This window comes from Dermochelys coriacea, chromosome 27, assembly GCF_009764565.3.
Source record: "Dermochelys coriacea isolate rDerCor1 chromosome 27, rDerCor1.pri.v4, whole genome shotgun sequence".
In the NCBI taxonomy this organism is placed as follows: Eukaryota; Metazoa; Chordata; order Testudines; family Dermochelyidae; genus Dermochelys; species Dermochelys coriacea.
In genome coordinates, this window is record NC_050094.1 from 1298003 (window position 1) to 1325776 (window position 27774).

General features: G+C 43.7%; 1 protein-coding gene and 1 long non-coding RNA gene across 4 annotated transcripts in view; one reads left to right on the forward strand and one right to left on the reverse strand.

Moving 5' to 3' along the window:
• MYO1D (myosin ID) overlaps positions 1-27774 on the reverse strand; it is a 397979-nt gene that overhangs the window by 126719 nt on the left and 243486 nt on the right. For 2 of the 3 annotated variants that reach the window (XM_043503347.1, XM_038385271.2), the window contains exons 20-21: positions 23330-23443; positions 16882-17036 (exon numbers count right to left, since the gene is read on the reverse strand). In XM_043503347.1, coding sequence (XP_043359282.1) covers positions 16882-17036; positions 23330-23443 — 269 coding nt within the window. Of the gene's footprint in view, positions 1-2185; positions 2313-16881; positions 17037-23329; positions 23444-27774 lie in introns of those variants that run through there. The other variant, XM_043503348.1, reaches the window with a different exon arrangement.
• Positions 2264-27597, forward strand: LOC122457610. The gene is made up of 3 exons (XR_006277246.1): positions 2264-2791; positions 25688-25894; positions 27189-27597. It is a non-coding gene; the product is annotated as an uncharacterized LOC122457610 (long non-coding RNA).

The window sequence follows — 27774 nt, forward strand, 5'->3', positions numbered from 1 at the left end:
TTATAAATTAACAGAGAAAGCCTTTAGAACAGTCAGCATTGCAGACAAACACTTTCATTCTACATTTTATATCATGATGATTTTTACATTACATATGCAGAAGTTTTAAAACACCTTCAGCTAACCATTGTCTCATCACTGTTAATGTTGTTAAAAACCATTCAAGGCTAGGTGATTACCAAATGTATCCTGAAGAATTATTTTCAGAAACCTTTTAACTAGCTTATGCTTTTCTACACTGACAGTAGAAGCATGCAAGTTGAAATGGTCTACTTGATATGTACATGAGGCCACCTTAACCAGAATCAGAGCTCGATGGTTTTCTGAATCCTTTGAAGCAGAGATCACAGCAATAGGCATAATGTGGCTAAGGAATTGGACTGAGATCCAGGAGACTGGAGATCAATATCTGGCTCTGTCAAACTTCTCGTGATTTTGGGGAAGCCACTGTCCTGTGCCTTAGATCGCTTCTCTGTTCAGTTACAGAACTTTCTCATCCTTTGTCTTGTCTGTTTAGATTGTAAGCTCTTTGGGTCAGGGATTATTGATGTGTATATACAGTGCCTCGCACAATGGAGCCCTGAGCTCAGTTAGGACCTCTAGGTGCTATCATAATTCAAACAACTACAGCAGTTTAGGAAAACACAGAATATTTCCATATTCACTAAGGGTGAAATTCAGCCCATTGCACAGGGCCTGCAAAAGGCTCTCTTCATATGTTAACCTGGGATGTAAGTGAGGTATAAGGCATTGTCCAGGCTCTCGTCCCAAGTTTAGCTCTGAATGGCTGGTGACAGCTACAGATTTTTTCGTAAACTTCAGATATTTAAGATACTGGTAAAAGGAAATTGATTTAATAATTCAACTTGTCCAGTCTTCTCTGCTTTCAGAACCAACTCTAGCTTGCTATGAATCTAAGGCTCTGACTCAAGATTTGACTCACCTGCGACATTCTCTATTGACTCCGCTCATACCGAGAGTGTGTATTTAGAAGTGAATTACATTACCCAACACATCGGGCTTGTACACACTGCCACTAATGTAGGTACAATTTATGTTGCTCAGGGGTGTGCATAAGCCACCCCTCAAGCAATATACCTTACACCGACCTAAGCGCCAGTTTGGACAGTGATGTGTCAGCAGGAGAGCTTCTCCCACAGACATAGCTATTGCCTCTTGCAAAGGTGGTTTTATTATGCCGACAGGAGAGCTCTCCAACGTCGGCACAGAGCATCTTTACCAGATGTGCTTCAGTGGCGCAGCTGCATCGGTATATGTGTGCCGATAGAGTGCTTCTAGTATAGACTACCTCTTCTTTATGAGAAGGCCTAGGAAACAACCTTTTTACAATACGTTTTTAAACAATAAGTTAAATCATTCCTCCAGAAAGGTACCATAAATCAAAATTTTTGATATTTACTCAGCCAACAGCTGTACTCACTCTTTGCTAATCATGAAATGCCACAACTGCACTGAATATTTTAACATCCCAGAATGTTTTCTTGGCTGCCACAACAGTGTTGGTCAAAACATTGAAAAGCTATGCTCACCATCGGACAAAGGAACTGCCACTAATAAGAGTAAAATTTAAGTGAGTGGCAGATTTTCTCAACAGAGGTCTCATAGCTTGGGGACTTCTGTCCCTGAGATGTAAGAATGACCACAATATATCTCCCTCAAGATCAAAAATGTCATAGACTTATCTGAGACTTGCAATTGGTAAGCTCTCAGGGGCAGGGGCTAGTCCTTTTGTTGTGTACACACAGTACCTGCTACAGTGAAGCCCTACAACTGGCTCCACATGCTACTGCAAGTATAAACACTACCAACCACCATTTGCATCTTGGCCTATTCATCATAAGTAATTATAGTTTATTTATTAATAGTAATGATTGATAATAAATTACCTGCCCATAAGAGAGAAAGTTTTCACTGACTTCTTCTGCAAAGCAGTTCAATGTTTAGGTGATGAATGCCGTTTAAAAATGTCGTGGTGGTGGTCTGTCACTGGCATGGACTATGGGCAGAGAATACTGGGGAATTCCAAGAAGTGGTAATCCTTGCTCCTGCATGCAGCCAAACTTATTGGTCTGCCTCCATACCCCATGAAGGTGGCGCATGCCCCACAGTTCAGTTTGTTGGACGAGGGGAAAATACATGAAAGGACGGAGTAAAAGGGGGGGGGGGGAGGAATTATTCTTGGAGATTGGCTGGAATCACTGGAAGCTGGCCCTAGAATAGCAGTTCTTCCCTGGTGAGGTGTGATTCAGGATGGGGTCATGAGGGGTTCCTCAGTGGGTTGCACCCATAAGCTGAAAAATCAGTAGGATTCAGCAGCAGTCTGCAGTGGAAGGAAGGAATTACTCCTTCCCCCTGTTTTGATCTCCCATCCTTCATGCGCATCACTCACTCCCATAGCAGCTCCTTAGTCCCTCCTCCCCAGCACACAAAGGGCTCAGATACAGTGCCTGAAGGGGCAGAACAGCCAACTTCGCAGCCTCTCAGAGCAGCACGTCTCCTGCCCTGGAGCAGAGCATTGCACAGGCACAGGATAAGGAGAGGAGAGAGAATCACCGCCCCCCACAACCTCTGCCCCAGATGGTCTCCACAGTACCTTTCTGGATCCACAATCAACAGCAGAAACATTGTTCTGTGACTCAACCTCACATTCCTTTGCAGCTGCAAATATGGTGGGATGCTTGAGGATTTTTCAGCCATTTGATGAGTTGTGGGTAGAAACAAAGAGTTAAGAACCTCAGCTGGCTCCGCCTCGCTTCTACTGAGAAACTGAGTAAGTTCACTTAATGGCTGTATTATTTAAGAAAGGAAAACCTCTCGAGGGTAAAACCAACCATTAACAATTCAGGCTCCTTATTTAGAGTAAACAACTGACTAACAAGGTTTCCATTTCAAAACTTAATTATTATTTGACCCAGATACGCACCATGCTAGTTTTATGCTACATTCACGTCAAACAATTTGCTGAGCGTGAACTTCAAACAAGAAACCTGAAGATTTGAAAAAAACTTTATGAAAGCTAAGTTTCTCTGCTAGATAATGTCATATGCACAGAAGAAATCAGACATTAAAACAGAAACGAAAAAGCAAACTGAAAAAACAAATTCCATCATGTGGCACCATATAAGCACCTACATAGGGTCATCAGCAGGGCTCAAACCTTTAGATCCATTGCACATTTCTGCCATTGGAGGTAAGGAAACAACTGATAGAAGTAGTAGGTTGTCATCCTCTGGGGGCACCAGCGCTAGAGGGGGATGGAACATGCTTTGCCTGTGGATTTCAGAGACATTTGCTGATAGCAAAGGAATGGTGAGACTCAGGAATCCTGAGTTACTTTGGGACTCTGGAGTCTAGCTGTCACAGACTCTTCTGCCTGTTTCCTCTAAGCTTGATGCCTTCTGTCCCATCCCAGTCCTGTCCCTGGTGCCTCATCTCAGTCCCATTCTCCTGGCTACCTAGGGTCCAGTCTCCATTCTCATGTGTCTCATCCTAATCCCAAAATCACTGCTCAGGCAGTCCTAGTCTCCCACTCTGGGTTCCCCATCCCAGTCTCTTCCCCTTACAAACAATCTCAGTCTCCTTGCCCAGCCTGTCCTCAGTCCTTACCTCTGGCTCCCAGTCTTCCCCACTGAGTTCCTCATTCAAACTCAGTCTCCACCTCCTCCCAGATCACTTCCCAATATCTCCCATCCTGGGTTGTTTGTCCTAGTTTCTTTATCCAGACAGTCACAGTCTCCCCACCCCCCAACCGTCTCAGCAGGTATGTCTTCCCTTACTCTCTCTGGATCCCAGTCTGTCTCCTTGTCAAGCAAATCCCCATCTTTCCTCCCAGCTCCTTGTTCAATCTCAGTGTTCTCACATTCCCCAACTAGCTCTGCCTACAATGGCATGAGGCCCACCTGCGACTGCTAGCAGCAAATATCCCCAAGGGCCGGATATAGGACACTAGATGGGGAGCGCTCTGAGTTACTAGTGGATTCTTTCCCAGGTGTCTAGCTGGTGGGTCTTGCCCACATGCTCTGGGTTGAACTGATCACCATGGAGTCATGAAGGAATTTCCCCCGGGCCAGATTTGCAGAGACTATGCGGAGTTTTCGCCTTCCTCTGCAGCATGGGGTTTAAACTAGAGTATATGGTGGATTCTCTGTAACTTGAAGTCTAAGTCATGATTTGAGGACTTCAGTAACTCAGCCAGAGGTTAGGGGTCTAATGCAGGAATGGGTGGGTGAGGTTCTGTGACCTGCAAAGTGCAGGAGGTCAGCTAGATGATTACAGTGATCCCTTCTGCCTCAAACTCCTTCCCTCCTCCCGTTTCACCAACTCTGTCACAATCTCTTTGCCCAGCTAGTCATAACCTCTCTTTCTCAGGCTCCTAAGTCCCAGCCTGCTCTTTACCACCACCACCCCTCTCAGCTGCCAGGAGACAAGGAGACTTTTGTGTCCAGTTAGGCTCAGCCTCCATTTCTCGAAGTTCCCTTCTCACCAGGCTGCTTGTCCCAGACTACTTCATTCCCTGCCCCCTCATCAGGTTCTAGTCTCCTCTGCAATAGGAGAAAAGAATCAGATGCTGCTTCCTCTTCCACAATGCCTGGGTGCCACAGGCTCCCTGCTCTGAGTTATGGTGCCCAGCCCACCTTGAATTTTTCTGGCAGCCTTTAACAAATTTCCACTGAACAGGTGCAGCATAATTTTCTGTAATTCAGCCAAATGTATGTGGATTTTTTTTACAGGGAAAGCAAAAGGCACACTCCCTGACAGAGGCCGCCTCCCCCTGCCAATTTCAAGTCTCTGTGCCTTTAAATCATTGAGGAATTAGAACTTCTCAACAGAACAGCTGCAAGAATTTAACACTGCAAAACATTTTCCCCAAACCTCACTCTCTGAAACAGCTGAACTGTTTTCGCAGACATTTTCCAAAAAATTCAGCCCGAGAAACACCAGCATGTAAAATTTCAGCCCAAATAGTTAAGAGGTTGGCGAAAAGGTGTAGAGAAAATGAAAAAAAATCTGTACCATGAAAGCATCAGGCAACTTAACTATAGGGATTGCTGCCTGCTATACCTATAATACATATATGAATACATCTACCATATTAATATAATATAGTATACTGACACATGAACACACCCTGCAAGGTAATATCCATTGTTCATTTATGTCCACAGACTTGAGCAAGCAGAAGAATGAACACAGTAATTAAGAACTCCAACATATAAATATAAGTGTTAGAAACCTAGTTCAAAGAAACTATCATTAAATTAGACTTGCTTCTATTCCCAAAAAATGAGTATTTAATCTGGAATCACTGTGTACACTGATCCTTAAACATAAAAAAAACCTCCCTGATTAAAAAAAAAAAAAAAGGACTCCAGTGTTCATAACACGTGGCCATGAAATACCTCTGTGTGCCCCATAACAGGGTGACTTAAAACAAAGACCCCTTCCACAACTTCCTTTTACAACCAGTGAAAACATATCTTCAGCTGTCACAGGTGTGGAGTGTATCAAGTGTGAAGCACTGCTCTGAAGTCACATTACAGGGTCAGCTATCAAACTGGAAGATTTACTGCTGGATCTACTTTCTTTTCATGGCCACCTCTTGAACAGGGCACCACAGAGAAACCTAACACTTGCCATCTGCATGCAGTGATTTTCAGCTAATAATAGTTTAACAAGGAACTCTCAAAGTCTCTCTGAAGCAATGGGTCAGCTAATGGCCCTTCCACGGAGAGGATTTTACTTCCAGAAAACTGAAGCCAGCTGAGAAAGAAGATATTGCCTTTTATTTATTTTGAGTTGTAGGCTTTGTTTTGATAGGGGAAGTCATAGAATCCTAAGAATAATAGAATATCAGGGTTGGAAGGGACCTCAGGGAGGTCTCTAGTCCAACCCCCTGCTCAAAGCAGGACCAATCCCCAATTTTTGCCCCAGATGCCTAATGGTCCCCTCAAGGATTGAGCTCACAAACCTGGGTTTAGCAGGCCAATGCTCAGACCACTGAGCTGTCCGCTGCCCCTCAGAGTCCTGGCTCTGTGATAAATATTTAGGGACAGAAAACTCACACTGTTCCCCTATGAGACGTTGATCACTATCAACTAGTTATTTTACTGGCATGTCAAAAAAGGGATGGGCTGGTGGACCCAGCTTTCCTATTTAACTGGCAATACCGACAGATGCCTTTTGAAATATCAAGGAGATGGATACGTGTTGTATCCAAGGGAAGACCAAAAGGCAAGTATTTGCCTACCATGCTGAAACATTTGGAGAATATCTGAGGTAACAGCAAGCCAGACTGGGGTTATTTTAGATTTAGAAGCTTTTCCACTATTACATCAATGAAAAAATGGTGAACAAGCGAAAAAAGCTATATCGATTATCTGAGGTACATAATATTTTATATTGTCATCGTATGTATAGTAGTATTCTCATTGCTACGAGGAAACATCTCTACCACATATAACTATGCTGGATATATGGCAACAACCACAAATTGGGGCACCTGAGCATCTGTCATATGGCATATCTAGCACAAAGAGAACACCAAAGAGGATTATTTGAATGCTTTAGTCCATAAGGTCACAGGATCTGGAATGTAGTCAATAGATCGAAAATTCACCAACTTCTCAGCTGTTCCCAAGATTAGGGAATTTTAAATAATGTGGATGTTTAACACATTAAACAGGGTTAGGCTTAGTTGGGGACAGATCTATAACAAGCCTTCTGGATTGAGGGGGGAGCTGGGAAAGGGGGGGTATATCTTGACTTTAGTAAGATTTTTGATACGGTCTCACATGACCTTCTTATAAACAAACTAGGGAAATACAACCTAGATGACGCTACTAAGGTGTGTAAATAACTGGCTGGAAAACTCGTTCCCAGAGAGTAATTATCAGCTGTTCACAGTCAAGCTGGAAGGGCATAACAAGTGGGATCCCACAGGGATCAGTTCTGAGTCTGGTTCTGTTCAATATCTCATCAATGATTTAGATAACGCATAGAGAGTACACTTATAAGTTTTGTGGTTGATACCACTCTAGGAGGGGTGTGCAAGTGCTTTGGAGGATAGGGATTAAAATTCAAAATGATCTGGACAAAAGGAGGAGAAATGATCTGAAGTCAACAGGATGAAATTCAATACAGACAATATGAAGTACTACCCCTTCAGAAGGAACAACCAGTTGTACACATACAAAATGGGAAATGACCGCCTAGGAAGGAGTACTGAGGAAAGAGATTCTGGGGTTATAGGGATCACAAGTTAGATATGAGTCAACAGTGTATGCTGTTGCAAAAAAAGTGAACATCATTCGGGGATGTATTGCAGGAGTGTTGTAGACACGGGAAGTAATTCCTCTACTCTACTCCATTCTGATTAGCCTCAACTGGAGTAGTGTGTAGCCCAATTCTGGGCGCCACATTTCAGGAAAAGATGTGACAAACTGAAGGGAAGTCCAGAGAAAAGCAACAAAAATGAGTAAGGGTCTAGAAAACATGACCTATAAGGGAAGATGGAAAAAAACTGGGGTTGTGTTTAGTCTGGACAAGAGAAGACTGTGCCAGTGCCAGCCAAGACGACACTTCTTGCTTTGTGGCCTCCAAATCCTTCAACACCCTTGTACCTGAAGAAATAGAGCAGCTGAGGCGCAAGACTCAGCAGCTTGCTTGAATTCCATCCTTGCCTCCTCATGGATATTCATGGCATGGGGAGTTAGGGAGATAGGGGTTAGTGAGCAGAATGCACTAAGGGGGCATGATGAAGAGAAAGGACATTTTGCACTCTTATTCCTTCCCTGAAAATTATGAAGGGAAGGGGACATTGTGGATTAGACAGAAGGTCTGTCCCTTTCCTTGTACACTACTTCCTGCCAGGGAAAGAGAGACCTTTCTAAAGGGCCTTTGTAATACTAAGTCAGTGCCAAACAATCAGGCATTTATTAGAACAAGAACTGACTGGCTCAGGAGGGGAAAGGCAGTCAAAACATTGCCCATATTTTAGTTTTCATATCGTATATTATCTGTTATATTATCTAGCATTTTTATAAAATGCATCACAAATAGGAGGGTGGGAAGCACTGGAATGCGTTACCTAGGGAGATGGTGGAACCTCTTTCCTTTGAGGTTTTTAAGGTCAGGCTTGACAAAGCCTTGGCTGGGATGATTTAGTTGGCGATTGGTCCTGCTTTGAGCAGGGGGTTGGACTAGATGACCTCCTGGCCTCTTCCAACCTTAATCTTCTATGATTCTATGAAGCTGCACATGTACTAAGTCATTACCACACAGAGGACTAGACCAACCCAATGAAATTTACTAACATTATAAAACAGACATATGAATTTACTGCAGATGTATCTTTACCTAACAAAGAAATCCTCTAATCTGGAGACTGACTGATGGACTAACCATAGCTGTTTGGATGTGGTTAACCCAATCAGTTCACCTGACTAGATTCTTCTGTGAAAGAGAAAACACTTTCCAAGGAAGCAGCAAGATAACACTTTACATATCAAGCACAAAGTGATCTATACATATGATGAAAGAGAAAGCTGAAAAACTGAGGAGAAATAATACTGAAATACAAATTAAAGGCCTAGTCCTGAGAACTGCAGACTATTTGCAAACTCCAACTCTGCTCAATTCATGTTCCGGCCCTGAATATACATCCTTTTGGCAAGCAGAAGTCCAGGGACCTTAGAGCTGGCTAATGAAGTATCTTGGATGCTATTCCACTCTTTTAGATACTTATTATACAAGAAAAAAAACTGGTTACATACTGAACTCTGGTTCTTCAAGATGTGGTGCAGATGTGTATTCCACTTAGGTGAGTGTGTACCAACGTGTCAGAGCTGGAGATTTTTGCCTAGCAGTACCCTTAGGGAGAAGCATTCACGTCTGTTGCCCCTCCCATAGCTATATAAGGACACCCCAACCCCCCTCATTGCTCCAAACAGCCATGAGAGATGACTCCGATGCAGAGGGGACGAAGGGCAGGTCATGGAATATACATCTGAATCACATCTTAAAGAACCACAGTTGCAGTAAGTAACCGTTTCTTCTTTGTGTAGATACAGATGTGTATTCCCCTTAGGTGACTCACAAGCAGTACCCCTCTAAGGAGGCAGGGCTTGAAGTACTACCTAAATTAGGATTGCAGGACCACCCTTCCAAAATTTGTATTGGCTCTGGAAGATGTGGTAATGGCATAATGGTCTGCAAACGCAAGTATGAATGACCCCGTGGCAGCCTTGCAAATATCCAATATGGAAATGTCACTGAGGAACACTCTTGACGTTGCTTGCATCCTCGTCGAATGAGCTCGTATCCCTGAGGCAACATAACTGAAGCTATTTCATATGCAGTCTTGATACAGGATAAAACAACAAGGAATCCTTGTGGCACCCTTAGAGACTAAAATTTATTTGGGTATAAGTTTTCATGGGCTAGAACCCACTCATCAGATGCATGCATGAAAGCTTATGCCCAAATAAATTTGTTAGTCTCTTAAGGTGCCACAAGGACTCCTCATTGTTTTGCTGATACAGACTACACAGCTACCACTCTGAAACTTGATACAGGATGTTATCCATCTAGTGATGGTCTGTGAAAAGACTACTTGACCCTTCATGCAGTCTGCATGACAGGAACAGATAAGGTAAGCACAAATTGTTCAGTTTTATCCAGACAGAAACTATACATCTCCAGACATCCAAGGTTTGTAGACAGGGCTCCTCCGGAGATGAATGTGGCTTAGGAAAAAACACCAGGTAAATATACCAACCTGGTTCAAATGAAACTGAGACACCCTTTGGAGAGCAAGCCTGGACCAAAGGCCCGCCCTGCCCCCTGAGAACAGAACAAGTGACATCTCCTGTTTTCCCTGTAGCAGACGGGAACACTCCACACTATGACAACTACCATGAGAACACTCGTCTTCAGGGACTACTCATGACTCAGGGGAAAATACCTGATGAGATTGGTCCATGAGATGATTCTATACCCTGGACAAGTGGACAGATATTATAGCAATGCTCTCCTTGATGCAAAACTGCCACACATTGATCACTTTTAGGCAGAGCACCCTGGAGTGTGCTCTCCCTTATTTGATCACATAGTACCTCACAGTCATATTTTGGTACGTATGTGAACCACCGAGTGTCTGATATGGTTCCCAGAGGCGCAACATGCATTGTGGATGGCCCGAAGCTTCAGCACATTTATGGAATGAGTACCTTCAGCAACCTGAGGTGGTGCCTCCCAACCCAGCAGGAAGGCATCAGTAACAAATGACTTGGCTGGTGAGGGCCAGGCGAAAGGAATGCCCTGCCGAACATTCTGTGGACACAAATTCCACCACTGCAAGGAGTCTAGGAACAGTGGAGGGAGACAAACCAGTCTGTCCAGAGAAGGTTAGGACAGGAGATTGTCCTGAGCCACATCTGAAGGGGGCAAAGGGCAGCCTTGCAAACCTGTCACCTGCTTGCAAGTGGACATGTGGCCTAACAGTCTCGACACATTTGAACTGTTATGGAAGGCTGAGATTGCAGACTGAGGAAAAGACGTTGAATTGTCTGAAAACGGTCAGTCAGAAGGAATATTCTTGACGTTGTGGAATCTAATGGGGCCTCAATGAACTCGATTTTTTGAGTGGGATTCAAGGTTGACTTTCTAGTGTTTAGAATGAGACCCAGAAGCACAAGCAAGGGCAATGTGGTGCTAATGTGAGTGAGAACTTCATCTCTGGATCTGCCCCACAGTAACCAGTCATCAAGGTACGGGAAGATGTGGATTCCCTTTTTCTGAGGTATGCCATAACCACCACAATACATTGGTGAAAACTCAGTGGGTAGAAGAGAGGCCAAATGGGAGGTCCATGTATTGAAAGTGGCAATCCACCATGACTAAGAGAAGGAATTTTCTATGGCTTGGTAAATCACCATATGAAAGTAGGCACCCTGAATGTCCAGAGCAGCAAACTAGTTGTTCTGAGACAATGCAGGGAGAATAGAGGGATCATTCAGAAAAAATGGTTACCTACCTCTCATAACTGTTGTTCTTCAAGATGTGTTGCTCATGTCCATTCCAAGTAGGTGGGGCTAGAGTTCATGGAATCGCTGACTTTAGCACTATGCTGCCAAATGCTGCATCATCCCTGGCATGCTGGGTAATGGCATAGTGAGAAGTGAAAGTGTGGACCAACAACCATGTCCCCACTCTGCAGATCTCCTGGGTCGGGACCGGGGCCAACAGTGCCGTCGAGGAGGCCTGCACTCTTGTAAAATGTGCTGTCAATGCAGGGGCAGGTATCTTTGCCAAATCATAACAAGCCCAGATACAAGACGTGATCCATGATGAAATTCTTTGAGAAGACACCGGGAGGCTCTTCAGCCTGTCTGCTACCGCGATCAATAGCTGGTTCGATATATGCAACAGCTTTGTGCATTCAATATAAAAAGCTGAGCCTCACCGAACATCTACAGAATGGAGTCTTTGTTCCCAGCTGTTGGTATGAGACTTAGGGTAAAGGCCGGGAAGAAAATGCCCTGATTGTCATGAACTGAGACAACCTTTGGGAGAAAGGGTGGCAGTTTAAGCCCCCACCCAGCCTGTCCCTTATAAAAAACACAGTGTAAGGAGGGTCAGAAGTTAGAGCCTTAAGATTGGACACCCTCCTAGCTGATGTTATTGAGACCAAGAATGCCACATTCCATGACAGATAGAATAATGAGCAAGTCACCAGGGGTTTGAAGGGGGCATCATTAGTTTTGAAAGGACCAAATTACGGTCACAAGCTGGGATCGGCTGCCTAACTTATGGGTATAATTTGTCAAATCCTTTAAGAAACCGACCAACCATCAGGTTAGCAAGGCCTATCAGCCAGCCATTCCTGGGTGACTGAAATGGCGGCCAGGTGAACCCTTATCGTGAGACCAACAGGCTCTGCTGCTTTAAGTGTAGTAGATAGTCCAAAGATGAGTGGTATTGATGACTGCATCGGAGAGGTACAGCTCTGCGAACACCAGATCGGATCTCTTCCACTTGGCCAGGAAGGAGCCCTGGTGGAAGGTTTCCTACAGTCAGGAGAACCTCCCTAATGGGTTCAAAACACATTGCATTACCAGGTTTAACCATGAAGTTCTTCCAGCTGTGAGGTGGAGAGACTCAAGGTTGGAGGCTGGAGTCGGCCGGATCTTGAGTGATAGGTCCAGAAGCAAAGGCAATGAGACTGGGTTCTCCACCAATAGCCACAGGAGCATAGATACCAGTGCTGGCAAGGCTAGGCTGGCACTATCAGCCCCCCTCCTACGGCTCTTGAGCAAGAACCTTGTGGACGAGGAGGATAGCTGGGAATGCCGTAAAACAGGTGGTCCTTCAGAGGAGGAGGAAACATGTCCACAAGCGAGCCCAGATTGTGATTCAGGAAGGAACAGAACTGTGGGCACTTCCTGTTGCTTTTTGTGGCAAAAAAGTTGATCTGGGAACTTCCCAGAGTTGGAAAAGTTGTGTTCACCACGTCCAGGTGAATGGACCCACACGTGATTGTGGAAGGACCTGCTGAGATGGTCCGCCAACTCGTTTTTGAGAACCCAGAAGGTAGGATGCCTCTAGGTGTATTGTGGGGGCTATGCAAAATTCCCAGAGCTTGAAGGTTTCCTGACACAGGGGAGAGGGCGAGCTCTAGCCTTTATATAAAAACAGTTGCAGTCGTTATTGTCAGTACCCACCTGAGACACATCTCCCTTCCAACTGGGCTTGGAAGGTCTGGCATGCCAGATGAACTACCCTCAGCTCTCTGACATTTGATGTGAATGAGAATTCCATCTGATACCAGAGGCCTTGGCAAAAGGACCTCCGGCACAACCGCTGCAGACCGAGCCACCATGGAGAGATTCAAGAACTTGCATGGGAGTGGTCACTACCTGGCCAAGACTGTCGGCAGGCCTTGTGCAATATGTCGATGCAGCCCGAGGCCCTGGCAACGGTGTGAGCCTCAGACTTGTCTTGTTATAGCTATATACGTACAAGCTACCCGATGTCCAAGGAGCTTCAAACAATTTCTTGCTCTAGTGATGGGTTATTGCCTGAAGCCTCCTATGATGTCGTGAATTGTCTGAAAACAAGACTCTGGCAGGAAAGTTCTGACTTGACCCAAATCGAACACTGCCCCTATAAACTCTATTCTCTAGGTAGGGGATAGAGTTGACTTTTGTACATTCAGCAGGAGATCCAGCCTGTCAAAGGTAGACCCTATCATGCTGACATGCTGTTCCACTTGCGCCTTGGAGTGGCCCTTTGAGCATCTAGTCGTCGAGGTACGGAAATACCCATGCACCTTTTTCTCAAGAAGGTGGCTACGACTACGATGCACTGGTGAAAATTCAAGGGGCTGCTGACAGGCCGAAGGGGTGGACCGTAAACTGGTAATGGTTGTGGTTCACTACGAATCTGAGAAAACATGTGTGGGACAGGACCATCGATGTGGAAGTACGTATCCTTCGGATCCAAAGTGGCGCACCAGTGCCCCAGATCCAGAGAGGAATGATGGTGGCCAACGAGACCATGCAGAACTTCAGCTTTTTCATAAATCTTTTGAGGCCTCGCAGGTTGAGAATCCCCTTTGCCTTTGGGGATTAGGAAATATCGGGAGTAAAAACCCTTGCCCCATAGCTCCTGTGGAACCTCCTCCACAAGCTCCCACTACCAAGAGCCTTTGAACCTCCTGAGGAGGAGTTGCTCGTGAGAAGGCTCCCAGAAAAGGGACAAGAAAAGAGGGTGGGAGGGAGAGGAGGAGCAGAACTGGAGAGAATATCCCACTTCTATCGCGCGGAGAATCCAGTGGTCTGAGGTTATCTGGGCCCATGCACGATAGAAGTGGGACAGACGGTTTAGAAAACAAGGTGAAGGATCCTGTGACTGGACTGGTGTGTGGACCCCGGCGCACCCTCAAAAGGCATGCTTAGAGCCGAAGGACTGCCTCACCAAGCCTTGGCCTTGGTCAGGCGGTGGATGGGGAGGCTTGCGCCTGCCATTCCTGCCCTGCTTCCTGAGAAGTCCTGTTGAGACTGGGGAGAGCAGAAGCAGCGGAGGGGGTAGGGGCTTAAAATGCTTCCTTGGGTAGCAGGGGTGATGCAGGCCCAGGGATATCAATGTCGCCTGTGTGTCCTTTAGGCTAGGCGCAGCTTGGAGTCCGCCTGCTCCAAAAACAACCCAATGGCCGTCAAAGCCCAGGTCCTGTATTGTTTGCTGGACCTTAGGGTGGAGGCCCGACATTTGGAAGCCATGAACTCCTCCTCATGGCTATTGCAGAGGACATGGTTTGTGTGGGCTGAGTCCTGCCATGTCCAAGTGAGGCACTGTAAAGAGGTCCGTGCCACCGCCTTGCCGTGCTTCCACCAGTGCTGCAAACTCCGTTCTAGAGTCTTCCAGGATTAACTCCTTAAATTTCAATGATGGTATTCCATGAATTAAAGTTATATATGCTCAGGATTGCTTGCGGGTTAGCAATCCGAAGCTGGAGTCCTGCCAAAGAGATCTAGCTTCTTTGAGTCCTTAGATTTCAGACAGCCCTGCTGCCTGTCTTTTCTCTCTTTCGCTGCCACCAACAACCCCAACTGTGGATGAGAGAATAGATATTTGTACCCTTTAGAGGGTACAAAATACTTTCTTTCTACCCCCTTAGCTGTGGGGGGGGGAGGGGAAAGGGAGGAGTAGAAGCGGGAGTTTGCCATAAGGTCTTTGTGAATGTCTTTATGAGGGGTAATGCTACCCTTGAGGGCTCCTCAAGAGCTAAGATGTCCATCATGGGGTCCACTGATTTGACCACCTTCTCGGCCTGTAGCCCCATATTATGAGCCAACCTGCGCAACAGTTCCTGGTGTGCTTTATCATCAATGGGGGAGGCCCAGAGGAAGAAGACCTCACCACCGCCCCATCAGGCGAAGATGATGAAGATGCCTGAGGCGTTACCAGGCCCTCCTGTCCCTCCGGCTCCCTGGGATCGTCCTGTCCAGTGCCTTGCTGCTCGGTGCTGGTAGTGGCCTCAATGTCAGCCATGGTGCCGGGACCCAGACAGGACTCTGGGCCATGGTGCAAAATGGTCCCGGGGTGATGGAGGGGCATGCCTTTCCGAAATTACTGACTGGGAGCTTCTGGAATAAGTGTCCTGGGCCTGATTGTATGCTCATGGGGTCCAGAATGGCCATTGCGCGGGCCCTTATCAATGCATGATCGAGGGGCCTTGACCTGCCTCCTGTCTATAGCGGCGCCACTCCAATGGGTGCAGGGTGCGCTTGGAGCAGTAGGACTCTGCCTCTGAGTCTGATGACTGGGACTCCAAAGACGGAGACCACAGTGGTGCTGAGCGGTACGGTGCCACAGAGATGGTGAGCGGTGCTGCAGAAATGGTGAGCGGTGCCGCATTATTGCGGGCTTGCCTCATGCCTTGCAGTGCCGGAGGCATATCTCGTCTGACAGGGGACTGTGGTTCTGGTATGGCAATCAGGTTCCTGGCCACTTCAAATGTGTCTGAGGTGGAAGGTAGCTTCAACTCCTCCACCTGGCACTCTCTAGCAGGAGAGTCCAATGGTGCCAGACTCAATGGATTCCTCTGCAGGCCTGAAGTCGACGGTGCCGTTTCCTGTTAGACAGGTGCTGGATGCACCTGCACGGGATGCACACCACTAGCGCAATGCTCCTTGAGGTGGGCCTCGCCGAGACTGATCCCCACATGTGGTGTTGCTCTCTATTGGGGATTTCTCCTCCACACGAAGGACAATGTTTAAACCCTGGTGAGAGCATCACTGGGGAAGAGAGACTACTAGCTAACACTTATTACTAACTATATATAATAAGAAACTAGACTAAGACTATCTGCGAGGTGGTAAGGCTACAACCACAGGCTGTAAGGAGGAATTGAGGGGGGCCGGGGCGGCACCGCCTCATATAGCTAGAGGAGGGGCCACAGCCACGTGAGCCACCCCTCTATGGGTACTGCTAGGCAATATCTCTGGCTCTGGCACACTGGGCATGCACACACCTAAGTGGAATACACATCTTCATCTACTTCATCTATAACATTGGAACATAAGAACAGCCATAATGGGTCAGACCAAAGTTCATGTAGCTCAGTATCCGGTCTTCCGACAGTGGACAATGCCAGGTGCCTCAGAGGGAATGAGCAGAACAGGTGATCAAGTGTTCCATCCCGTCACTCATTCTTAGCTTCTGGCAAACGGAAGCTAGGGACACCATTCCTGCCCATCCTGGCTAATAGCCATTGATGGACCTGTCCTCCATGAATTTATCTAATTCTTTTTTGAGCCCTGTTATATGTTCAACCTTGGCCTTCATAACAATCTCTGGCAAAGAGTTCCACAACTGTACGTTGTGTGAAGAAATACTTCCTTTTGTTTATTTAAAACCTGTGGCCTATTACTTTCATTTGGTGATCCCTAGTTCTTGTGTTATGAGAAGGAGTAATAACACTTCCTTATTTTCTTTTTCTACGCCAGTCATGATTTTTTCGACCTCCATCATCTCCCCCCTCAGTCGTCTCTTTTCCAAGCTGAAAAGTCCCAGTCTTATTAATGTCTCCTCATATGGAAGCCGTTCCATACCTCTAATCATTTCTGTTGCCCTTTTCTGAACCTTTTCCAATTCCAATATATCTTTTTTGAGATGGGGTGACCACATCTGCCTGCAATATTCAAGATGTGGGTGTACCATGGATTTATATAGAGGCAACATGATATTTGAAAGAATACAGTATAATGAGTCAGTACTGATATAAAGCAAATTCATCAAACAACTTTAAGGGTCGTCACAGACCTGATGAGCTGGATTCTGAATTTTCACAGAACAACTGACCTCTTGAAATGGTTTGCCAGGACTCCAACCAGCTCTCCAATTCTGCTTTCATTAGTTGGCTGTCTGTTGAAGAGGCAGACAATGAGGTCTTTGTTATCCTTTGTGTGGAAGACCACAAGTTGGTCCTTTCCATTGGAGACACTCAATCCAGTCAACTACAGAGAGAAAGCACAGAATAGTCTTATGACATATACCTTGGTAACAATCCTCCACTACCAGAGGAAAGGACTAAATCTAATATATCTTTTCCATCTTTAATTTTAATCATCTACTTCAGTACGTATCCCATCTTTTCAGTTTTTAGCTCTGAAAGGATCACAGAACTAAATATTTCCATGAGAGAGTTTAGCATGCATGGCTTTTTCAATGCTCCCCCTGAAAGCCCAGAAAAACTCAAGGGAAAGAAGGGAAGATTGAAACTACACATTATCCTGGAAGCCAGCAGTCAAAACAAAGGACAAGAATAGACTCCCGAGACCTTACTCAGTCTGGCCCAACTCTCTGTGGGATTACTAGTAGTATTTATTATTTGTATTATCATAGCACCGAGGAGCCCAGATCATTGACCAGGACCCCATTCTTCTCGGTGCTGTGCCCTCCTCTGAAAATGGAGGAACCTGTTTCCAATTGTTTGGAGTGCCTACCACCAAGTATCTTTGGAGGGATATTATTATGCCAGATGGCAGTAGGCCCACAACCCTGCTTTTCCTTCCCAAAGGAAGCCAGTAGCAGAATGGTAGCATGGCTGAGGCACTTCTCTCTCAAGCTAACAATCTAATGTATCCCTTTGTATTTAACAACATGCAGATAATATACAAGGTATAAGGAAATAGGAAAATCAAGAGACCCCCAGGAAAAAAACAACAACAGTAAACTCCACAAAGATCAGATACAGCAGACATTCTTCTCTGGAAATTTAGCTTCTGCAAGCCTCATCAGGGATGCAGGACTCCTCTCCAGAAATGTCTGGAGACACCAGAAACATGCTCATCCTCTAAAATGAGGTGGAAGAGCCTGATAAGCATAATACTGATGGAACCTGAAAGTCCTCAGGCCTTCTTTTCTAAAAGAATTTCCTTCTATAAACTCCCATATCCTGTGATCAAATATTCATGCTAATCCAGTCAGAGACTACTCTGTACCCTGAGAAGCCTGCCTGATTTTCAGAACTGGTCAGGATGCATCATGCTTTAAGTTTAACAATCCCAGTACTTTTTCAAAAAATGGTATTTCTAAGAATCCTCCCACAAGGCCAGTCAAAGGCTTAACATGACTGTGGCATCCCCCAAAAGTATATGTAATGAACACCACAGTAGCCACCACCAAATTTTGGACAGATCTCTGGCACAAAAGAGCCCTGGACTATTTACCCTCTTCAGAGGTGCTCATGCTGTACTGATCTGAGAGCAGCTCACTGCTTCTGGACTAAGTTTTCAGACAAACTATACAGACTAATTTTAATATGTCCAATACCCAGCAGTAATCTCCTGCACACAATAGGATTTTACTCTCCACTAGCCACAATACTTAAAAAGATTATAAAACAATTTTTAAACAAGTTACACTTCATGCATGGAAATTGTCAGCTGCCTGAGTTTACAGTGTCCTTTAAAATTAAAATTAAAATTTGCATGTTTAAATATCATGCCATTGATCACAATAGAGCCCCATGGGTTAGTGCTATCTGGGCTTTAAATGTACATCTAATGGAAGGAAAAAAGAACGAATTGAAATCAATGAATTTTAAAAGCCTGTTTAAAAATTAATAATTAACTGAGCTGCTTTAGGAGGCCAATAGCCCTTCAGCAAAGAATTATCTTGCTTTTCTATTTCAGGCTTAAAAAATTAACACCAAATCTTGAACATAGCACATAAAAAGGAAAGAAAATTGTCTCACTAAGTACAAAGAATGGTAATCATTCGGTTTCCGGGATGTTAGTTGTGAAGTTCAGAAAAAACTCAAAACTTTGAACGTCTATCCTTTTTAAAAATCAGAAATATATGTATATATTGTGAAAAGAAGCCAAAGAAGAGATTCCTTCCACTGCTTTGTCAATCACCTTTAAACTGCCCTCTGCCATCTTGAAAAATCAGTTTCACCCCTTTGTAGGGAAGACTAAAATGAATGCCGCATTAAAACTATTACCAGCACACTCACTTTATAGCAGAATCTCAAAATAGAAACACTTTAATCCAGACAAGGCTGTAATAAACTGGGAGTAAGGAAGACATCTCTGAAACAAAAATACCAAAATCCTTTGAATTTTCCCCTTTTCCAGAGAGCTTTAAGGGTTTTTTTCTGCCTAGATTTTATTAAAAACGTCAAGACGTGTGTTTGTAATAATATCTAAGTACGTTTCCAGAGTAATTAATGCCAGATTCCTCAATGTCTAGTTTATTCAAACAAATATAGTTTGTAATTCCATACACAAAATCAAAGACTCCTTTGTAAAGAGACAAGGAGACCATACAAAATCCAGGATCTGAATTGCATTAATTAGTCATTCATTAAGGGAAAGTCTTTACCATTTTCTTTAACTGCTTATTGCTCATATGTAATGGCAAAGTACAGGATGGCTTCTTAAGCTCAAAACAAGTTCACGGGTAGCACCAGACATCAGATGACTGTCTCTAACGAGATCGCCATGGAAACACGATCCCTAAGGATGTTGCCTTGTTGATAGGGTGCTTTAGAAATGTTGATAGTGAATATTGCTGGCAGGCAGATGAATTTCAGCTGGGTTCACCCTTGTACACATTAGAAGGGCAATCCATCTTTCAGATGAACATATATCTTTCTAGCAAGGAACATCTAATAGAGCAAGCACAGAGGCTAGTGGTAATTATCATCCTTTTACTTCTTTAAAACATCCACATCAATCCAAAGAACTGTGTTTTTTCAACAAAGAAAAACACCTGTATCATTAATTGGCTACTTATGCCACCTCCCTCATCAAAATAACACCAATATAAAAACAGTGCTATTATTGAAGAGACCATATGTGCTGAAAAATGAGAACTACACTAGGCAGCTCAAATGGTAAGGGACAAACCGCAAACATTCAAATCACTAGATAAGGTACGAAACAAATCTACAAATGCAAAGAAATGATGGATGAGCTTGAGCAAAAATCATAGGCATGGGTTTAATTTAGGGGCCCTATAAACCAGAAAAATAAAACATTTCATATATTGTGTCTAAATCATCTCAACTGCATTCTCCTCTCACTGCCCATTCCTGCAGGATGCCACTAGCTCAACAGTAAATCAGTACGACAAGGATTCAGGCAGCATGCCTCAGCACTATGATGCAATTTCTTTGGTCCTTTTCTAATATTCTCAAGGGTTGTTCCCTGTAATTAAAACATATATGAAGAGGGGCCCAGGATTGCAAAGTAGTGATTTACTATTACAGTGTTTGAAGAAGACATGCTCATATAAAGCATTTCCAATTCAGAACAGTAACATTCTGAGGTCTCTATAGTTCACAGAATATTTTCATTCTGCCCCATTACCCCTCTTACAAAATACCCCAAGGTCTCTTCACAATTATTTAGATTAAGATTGTTCAATACAGGAGTCCAGATTGGGTCCAGATTGAGTCCAATGTAGCGAGTGCCCTTAGCTAGCACTTCTGGGAAGTCCTCACTCCATTCATGTGAATGGATGTTCTATGTGAAGGATGCAACAACAAGCTATTTGCACCCAAAATGTGTTTTCCAGGCAACTTGCACAAGACTGTACATCTGACTTCTTTGTGACCTTCAATTTTTAAAACATTAAGAAGTTTTCCAAGCAGCCATGCTGTGCTCAGGCTGATAGCTGTCCGCATCATGGCATAGAACGTTGTTACAGAATAATATAGTTTCCCTCTGCTAGATGAACGCAGAGACAAAGCTCAGCCTTTAATATTTATCTTTCATATAGGTTTAATTGAAACACTTCCTTCAAAGCAAGATGACAGTGTCATCTGATAAATGTGACTTATTTCAATTACCAATGTAGCAAGTTACTTGTATTGATCTAACCATTTGGTTTGAGACAATGGGATAGCAAGCTCACAGTTGCTCACTAGAACATAAATCAGAAACCAGATTTTCATTAATTCAGGGATCAAATGAATTTTGATTCCTTAAACAAAAATAAAAGCCAGCATCTTGCTTCGAAAGTAGAGTTTGCTTTTTAGATTCCCTGTATATTTTCGTAGTTGGTTTGGGTTGTCTGGAGTCAGCCATCCAGCAGTCAACCTGCTGACATTTAAGTTTGTACAATTAGGAAATAATGTGAATGGAACAGATCATCAGCCCAGGAAAACGCCCCACAGCTGCTACATAAACTTAGAGGCAGGCCTGTTTTACAAAGGAGGAGGCACCGATGCCATGACATGCTCTATTGCATTAGCTATTCTTATTAGAACAAGTGGCTAACACAGGCAGATGTTAACCCATTAGGCAGTGAGCTACGGTGTGTGTTCATGAGCCACTGGTGCACTTCTTGGCTGGTTGAAGAGCAAAGCATGCAGCAGGGGCTGGATGAGGAGTAAGGACCAATGCTAACAATGCGGGAGGGAGCTAGTAACTATGCTACATATGCAGCAAATATTATTCATTCCCCACTCCCCATTTTCACTGTCATTTACATAGGAATACCCAGATTGATTGATGAATCCTAGCCTTACATTCAGTGGGACTCTGTATAGCTGTGACATTGCCAAAGTAGCCCAACCAGCCCGTGTAGTTTTGTAGTAACTACAGCATAAGAACATAAGAATGACCATACTGGGTCAGACCAAAGGTCCATCCAGCCAGGTGTCCCGAGGGAGTAAACCTAACAGGTAATGATCAAGTGATCTCTCTCCTGCCATCCATCTCCACCCTCTGACAAACAGAGCCAAGGGACACCATTCCTTACCCATCCTGGCTAATAGCCATTAATGGACTTACCTCCATGAATTTATCCAGTTCTCTTTGAACCCTGTTATAGTCCTAGCTTGCACAACTTCCTCAGGCAGGAGTTCCTCAGGTTGACTGTGCACTGAGTGAAGAAGAACTTCCTTTGTTTGTTTAAACCTGCTGCCCATTAATTTCATTTGGTGGCCCCTTGTTCTTATATTATGGGAACAAGTAAATAACTTTCCTTATTCACTTGCTCCACGCCACTCATGAGTTTATAGGCCTCTATCATACCCCCCTTAGTCTCCTCTTTTCCAGCTGAAAAGTCCTAGCCTCTTTAATCTCGCCTCATATGGGACCCATTCCAAACCTCTAATCATTTTATTTGCCCTTTTCTGAACCTTTTCTAATGCCAGTATATCTCTTTTGAGATGAGGGGACCACATCTGTACACAATATTCAGATGTGGGCATACCATGGATTTATAGAAGGGCAATAAATATTCTCCGTTTATTCTCTATCCGTTTTTAATGATTCCTAACATCGCGTTGCTTTTTGACTGCCGCTGCACACTGCGTGGACATCTTCAGAGAACTATCCACGATGACTCCAAGATCTTTCTCCTTATTATGTGTAGCTGAATTAGCCCCCATCATATTGTACGCATAATTGGGGTTATTTTTCCCAAGTGCATTACTTACATTTATCCACATTAAATTTCATTTGCCATACAGTTGCCCAATCACTTAGTTTTGAGAGATCTTTTTTGAAGTTCTTCACAGTCTGCTTGGTCTTAACTATCTTGAGCAGTTTAGTATCATCTGCAAACTCTGCCACCCCTCGCTGTTTACCCCTTTCTCCAGATCATTATGAATAGGTTGAATAGGATTGGGTCCTAGGACTGACCCTTGGGAACACCACTATTTACCCCTCTCCATTCTGAAGCAGGTGTAACTCAGGCTGCGAAAATTAAGTAGTAGCAAATCAGCTAAAAGGGAACTGAAGAGCTAAAAGGCAGCTCTTTCCACCCCTTCTCCACCAGGATAATCTCCTGCTTTGTGCAATTACTAGTCTCTGCTAGCATGAGATCAGATACTCCATCCAATTCAATAGTTGGCGCTGTTTACTATTTAATATACATTTAATCAACAGCGTTCAATATAAGGGTTGAGAACCCATAAGAGGCATGGAAATTCTGAATTACAACTGCTGTGCTGTTCTAACCTCATTTTATGGACCCCAATCCTGCAATGTATTGTACACAAACAATAAAACAATTTGAAGAGGAAAACATAATGATTAGTTTTGTTTCTGGCCTTCATATTACATATTGGAATTAAAAGGAACATTATTTAGCAGCAATTAAATAGTGCTTTACATCTTCAAAGCGCTTTACAAACATTAAACATATAAGTGATGCAAATGTAGGTATTATCTCAATTTTACAGGAGGGAAACTGAGTCAATTAAGTGCCTTGTTCAAGACCAGAGGAAGTGTGTGTGTCAGAGCCTAAGATTAGAACTCTGAAGCCATTGGATTCCAGTCCTCATACTTACATTGTAAAGTGGGATGGTATTCATCACCTTATACTGCTTCATAGGGTCCATTTTATAAAGGTGTCGATCAGTGATAAAAATTGCTCGGTCCTCCACTTTATTAAAGCGATTTACCTGGAAAAAAGGCAAATCCCCATAGATGTTAAGTCACACAAATTACTTCAAGTTGCTTGAAAGGATCAAAATTCATGGTATCAAGTTCCTACATATGTAAGTGCACCTAACAGAAACAAAAGGGAACATTACTGTGTGATCTGAAGAGGTTTAACATTTGCTTCAAAATTTCTATGCCAAACCTGGGATTTGGAGCTAGAACATGTAAATATCTTCATCAACTTTAAGCAACAATGGTGTTTTAGGTTTCAGAGTAGCAGCCGTGTTAGTCTGTATTCGCAAAAAGAAAAGGAGTACTTGTGGCACCTTAGAGACTACAAATTTAGTTGAGCATAAGCTTTCATGAGCTTTCATGCATCCGATGAAGTGAGCTGGAGCTCACGAAAGCTTATGCTCAAATAAATTTGTTAGTCTCTAGGTGCCACAAGTACTCCTTTCTCTTGCTAATGGTGTTTTAGTCTCCAAGGGTATCAGGTAGCTCCATAGCCTCAGGTTTCTTATGAACCATAAAGCTGGGTAGTATCTGGGGACAATGTGAAATGCATTTCATACTCTATTGTGATAATTTACAAAGTAATTTAAATATAATTCAGTGAAAAAGTCATGTTTAATGTAGTACTTGTACTCAGTAAATGTAAAGCCAATTATAGAGATTCTTGGAATTCAGTAAAGAACCATTAATTCTCCTGCTGACACTCATCACTATCATATCACTTTTCAACCCCCACTGTCTGCCAACAAGAGTCCAACAGGACCTGAAACTAACTGGATACATGTCAAGGCACTAGAGGGACAATCCTTAGAAATACACAGGTGGTTCATTCATTTTAAGCTAAACTCATCACAATTCTATCCTAGGAGGATATTGTCTGTATGACTGAATACTCAGAATGAGGGGATCCCACTGGAAGCTGATCTTAATGCATGGTATATTGAAGGATGGCTTGAGAACAATGATCAAAAGCATTTTTCTGAAGTGGCTACATTAAGTTTCCCTTGTGCTGATCATTGCTGAACCTTACTTCACCTCAGTTACTATACTGAATTTCTCACTACATCAAATCTGATGGAATTAAGAGGGCACCAATCCTCTGACTGAAACAGTCTTCCCAATCTAGTAGTGTATGCCCCTTGGATTATTGTCCAGTACAGAACAGCAGTTTAAGTCAGTTAGTATTTTGTCTTAATTCATGCATGTTATTATAATCAGGGGGAATTTACTGTTTCTATACCATCACAGCAGCCGGAAAATAGACATAATAAAAGGGCCAACTCATCTAATATACTAAAAGTAAAGTTGCTATTTAAAACTACCATAAAATGTTTTCTCCTAGTTCTCAAGATTCTCTTTTCTGCATTCACTTTTAATCACCAGCAAAGTACCAAATGATCCCAGTACAACACCTCAGTCAGCTAGAGGGCTTGCTATTGCCATACAAATCATCTCTAGTGAGGTGCTCACATATTTTTGCTATCCATTAAAAATCTCTACTGTACTGGAGGGCTGGAGGATAGCAAGTGTGGCTATATATAAAAATGTTCTGGGGTGATCTAGGAAAGTGAAGACCAGTAAGCCAATTAACCAGTTATAGATATTAGGCTAAAACAATAATTAAAAAAGAATAAAAACACTTAGAAAATCATGATATGATAGGGTCTAACAAGCACGGTTTCTGCAAACAGAAAACAGCATCTCATCGTTAAAATTCTTTGAATGCGTCAGTAAATAGTGACTAACAGAGAAAGGGTTGACATACAGGGAGTATCACAGTACACCCATATTCTTCATAGAAATATGATTATGGTGTGATATGGCATAACTAAGTTGTATTTGATGCAAGATGGGTCTTGTGAAATATCATTGGAAAGGTTAGGATTTACTGAATGTGATTATCTCATTTGTATGCATGTATCATTGCTGTACCTGAAGTTAGGAATATAAACTCTATCAATTTCAAAAGTGTTTACAACCTCGGAATGCCACCAGACAGCAGGCAATCAGCCTGAATGGGCCATTAGGAAAGACAATGGAATGGGTCTTTGATCTCCCATCTTCCTGGAACTCCTTCCTGTGGACATTACAAATAAACCTTGTCTCATGGTTGCTTTGACACTGCAAGGGTCATAAGATCATGTCACCTGGTACTAGACCCCTATCTTGGCGTTCAGTGTTTTTCCATTAAGAGGGGGTTGGGAGTCAGACTGGAAAACAAAAATTCACGCCATATGTAAAATTCTGTTAAGGCTGGAGAGTGATTTAATCATGGTCGCCGGTTCTTCACTGGATCCCTGCCCAGGATGACTGCTGTAACTCTTAAGACTGATCTGGGGAGAAGGACTGGAACCAGGCTGAAAAAGGTCAGCCTGTGAAGGGAATACCTGGAGATTTAAGTTGCAAGCAGTGCAGTTTACCTTCAAGAAACTCTGTAACCTGCATAAACAACATTTAGAGTGAGAAATTACTATTTGTAGCCAATTTCTTTTACGTATTAAGCCTATTTACGTGTTTTGTTTATTTGCTTAGTAATCTGCTTTGATCTGTTTGCTATCCCTTATAATCACCTAAAATCTGTCCTTGTAGTTAATAAATTTGTCTTGTTTTCTATAAACCAGTTTGTGCAATTCATATTGCGTGGGGGAAGAAGCAAAAAGCTGTGTACATCTCCCTCCACATTGAGGGAGGGGGCAATTTTTATGAGCTTGCACTGTACAGATCTCTCTATACATGTATATTATATTATACAATATAATTTTGGGTTTACCCCCAAGGAGGTGTGCATGTGAGTGCTGGGTAAATCCCTTAGCAGAATCTTCCCACACAGAGCTGATTTCAGTCTGTATCTGCAGCTGGGTGTGGCCTTACCTGCGTGTGTGCTAGAGATGGCTTGAGGCCCTGACACAGCAAGAGTAGGGTGAGAAACCCCAAGCTGGTGGAACAGGCAGGCTCAGTGGACCCCAGTATATCAGGTGGCATCCAGGACGGTGGCAACCCAACACAGGGAGGTTACTGACCTATAACTGAAGGTTCTTGGAGATATGTGAACTGTGGGGTATGCATGTGCACCATGCACCCAGAGCCAAGAATATGAAAGTAGTATTTGTTGGTCTGCGCATGCATCCTGGTTCACTTCGTGTCTGTGTAAAAGGGGATAAGGGTTGGGTAGATCGTCTGCCTTTTCAGTTCCTTCTCTGCCACGAATCAGATAAGAGTGGAAGCAGAGGGGAAAGAGGGTGGATAGTGGGTATGGAAATACAGTAGTGGAATACAGATAGGGACCAAACATCTCAAAGAGCCTCCAGTTTCAGGTCAGTAACCTCTCCTTCTTTGAGTGATAGTCCCTTCTGTACTTCACTGTGAGTGATGGACAAGCAGTACCTAAGTAGGAGGAAGGTGTGAGGATGTACAGGGTAGAGATGAGCAGAGGACCACCATCCCAAAGGAGGCATTAGCAGAGGAATCCTGCAGCAGGGCATAATGTCTCACATGAATGGACCTCCATGTGGCTGCTTTACAGATGTCAAGGGATACCTCCTGAAGTGATGTGATTGCTGTTGCTTGTGCTGTGGTGGAATGAGCAGCTCTTACTCCATGGGGAGGGAAGGTAAGGTTCAATAGCTGATAGAGTAGAATGAAGCCAGAGATCCATTTGGAGATTCTCTGGGTACAGTTCATGTGCCTCCTGATTCTTTCTGCTACAGAGATGGATTGTCTTGGTGATTTCCTGATTGGTTTTGTTCTTTGCAGGTACAATAAGGTTAAGTACCACATTGGAAGTATGATTGGTGGTTGGGATGATGTGCATAGGCGGCTGGGAACCAAAACTGTCTAGACCAGAAGTGGGAGATCAGAATGACCTGTGCTCTGTCCTGCCGGATTTAGCGTTGAACTCATGGTAGGAGTGATAACGGAGGAAAGGCAGAGTTGAACTGATCTGATCAAGGAAGAAGCAGAGCGTCAACCTGGAAGGGGCAACTGAAGGCTCCTCTGGAGCAATATGTGGTGCATTTCCTGTTTGCTTGAGATATGAACAGATCCCTGGTTGGGGTTCCCTATGTTTTTTAATTTGGGGTATACATTTAAGTTGATCCTCTATTATGGTGTCTTTAAAAAGCTTCCATGCAACTTGCAGGGATTTCACTTTTGGCACTGTACCTTTAATTTCTGTTTAACTAACTTCCTCATTTTGGGTAGTTTCCCCTTTCTGAAATTAAATGCTACCATGTTTGGGCTGCTGTGGTGTTTTCCCTGCCACAGGGATGTTAAATCTAACTATATAATGGTCACTATTACCAAGCGGTTCAGGTATATTCACCTGTTGGACCAAATTCTG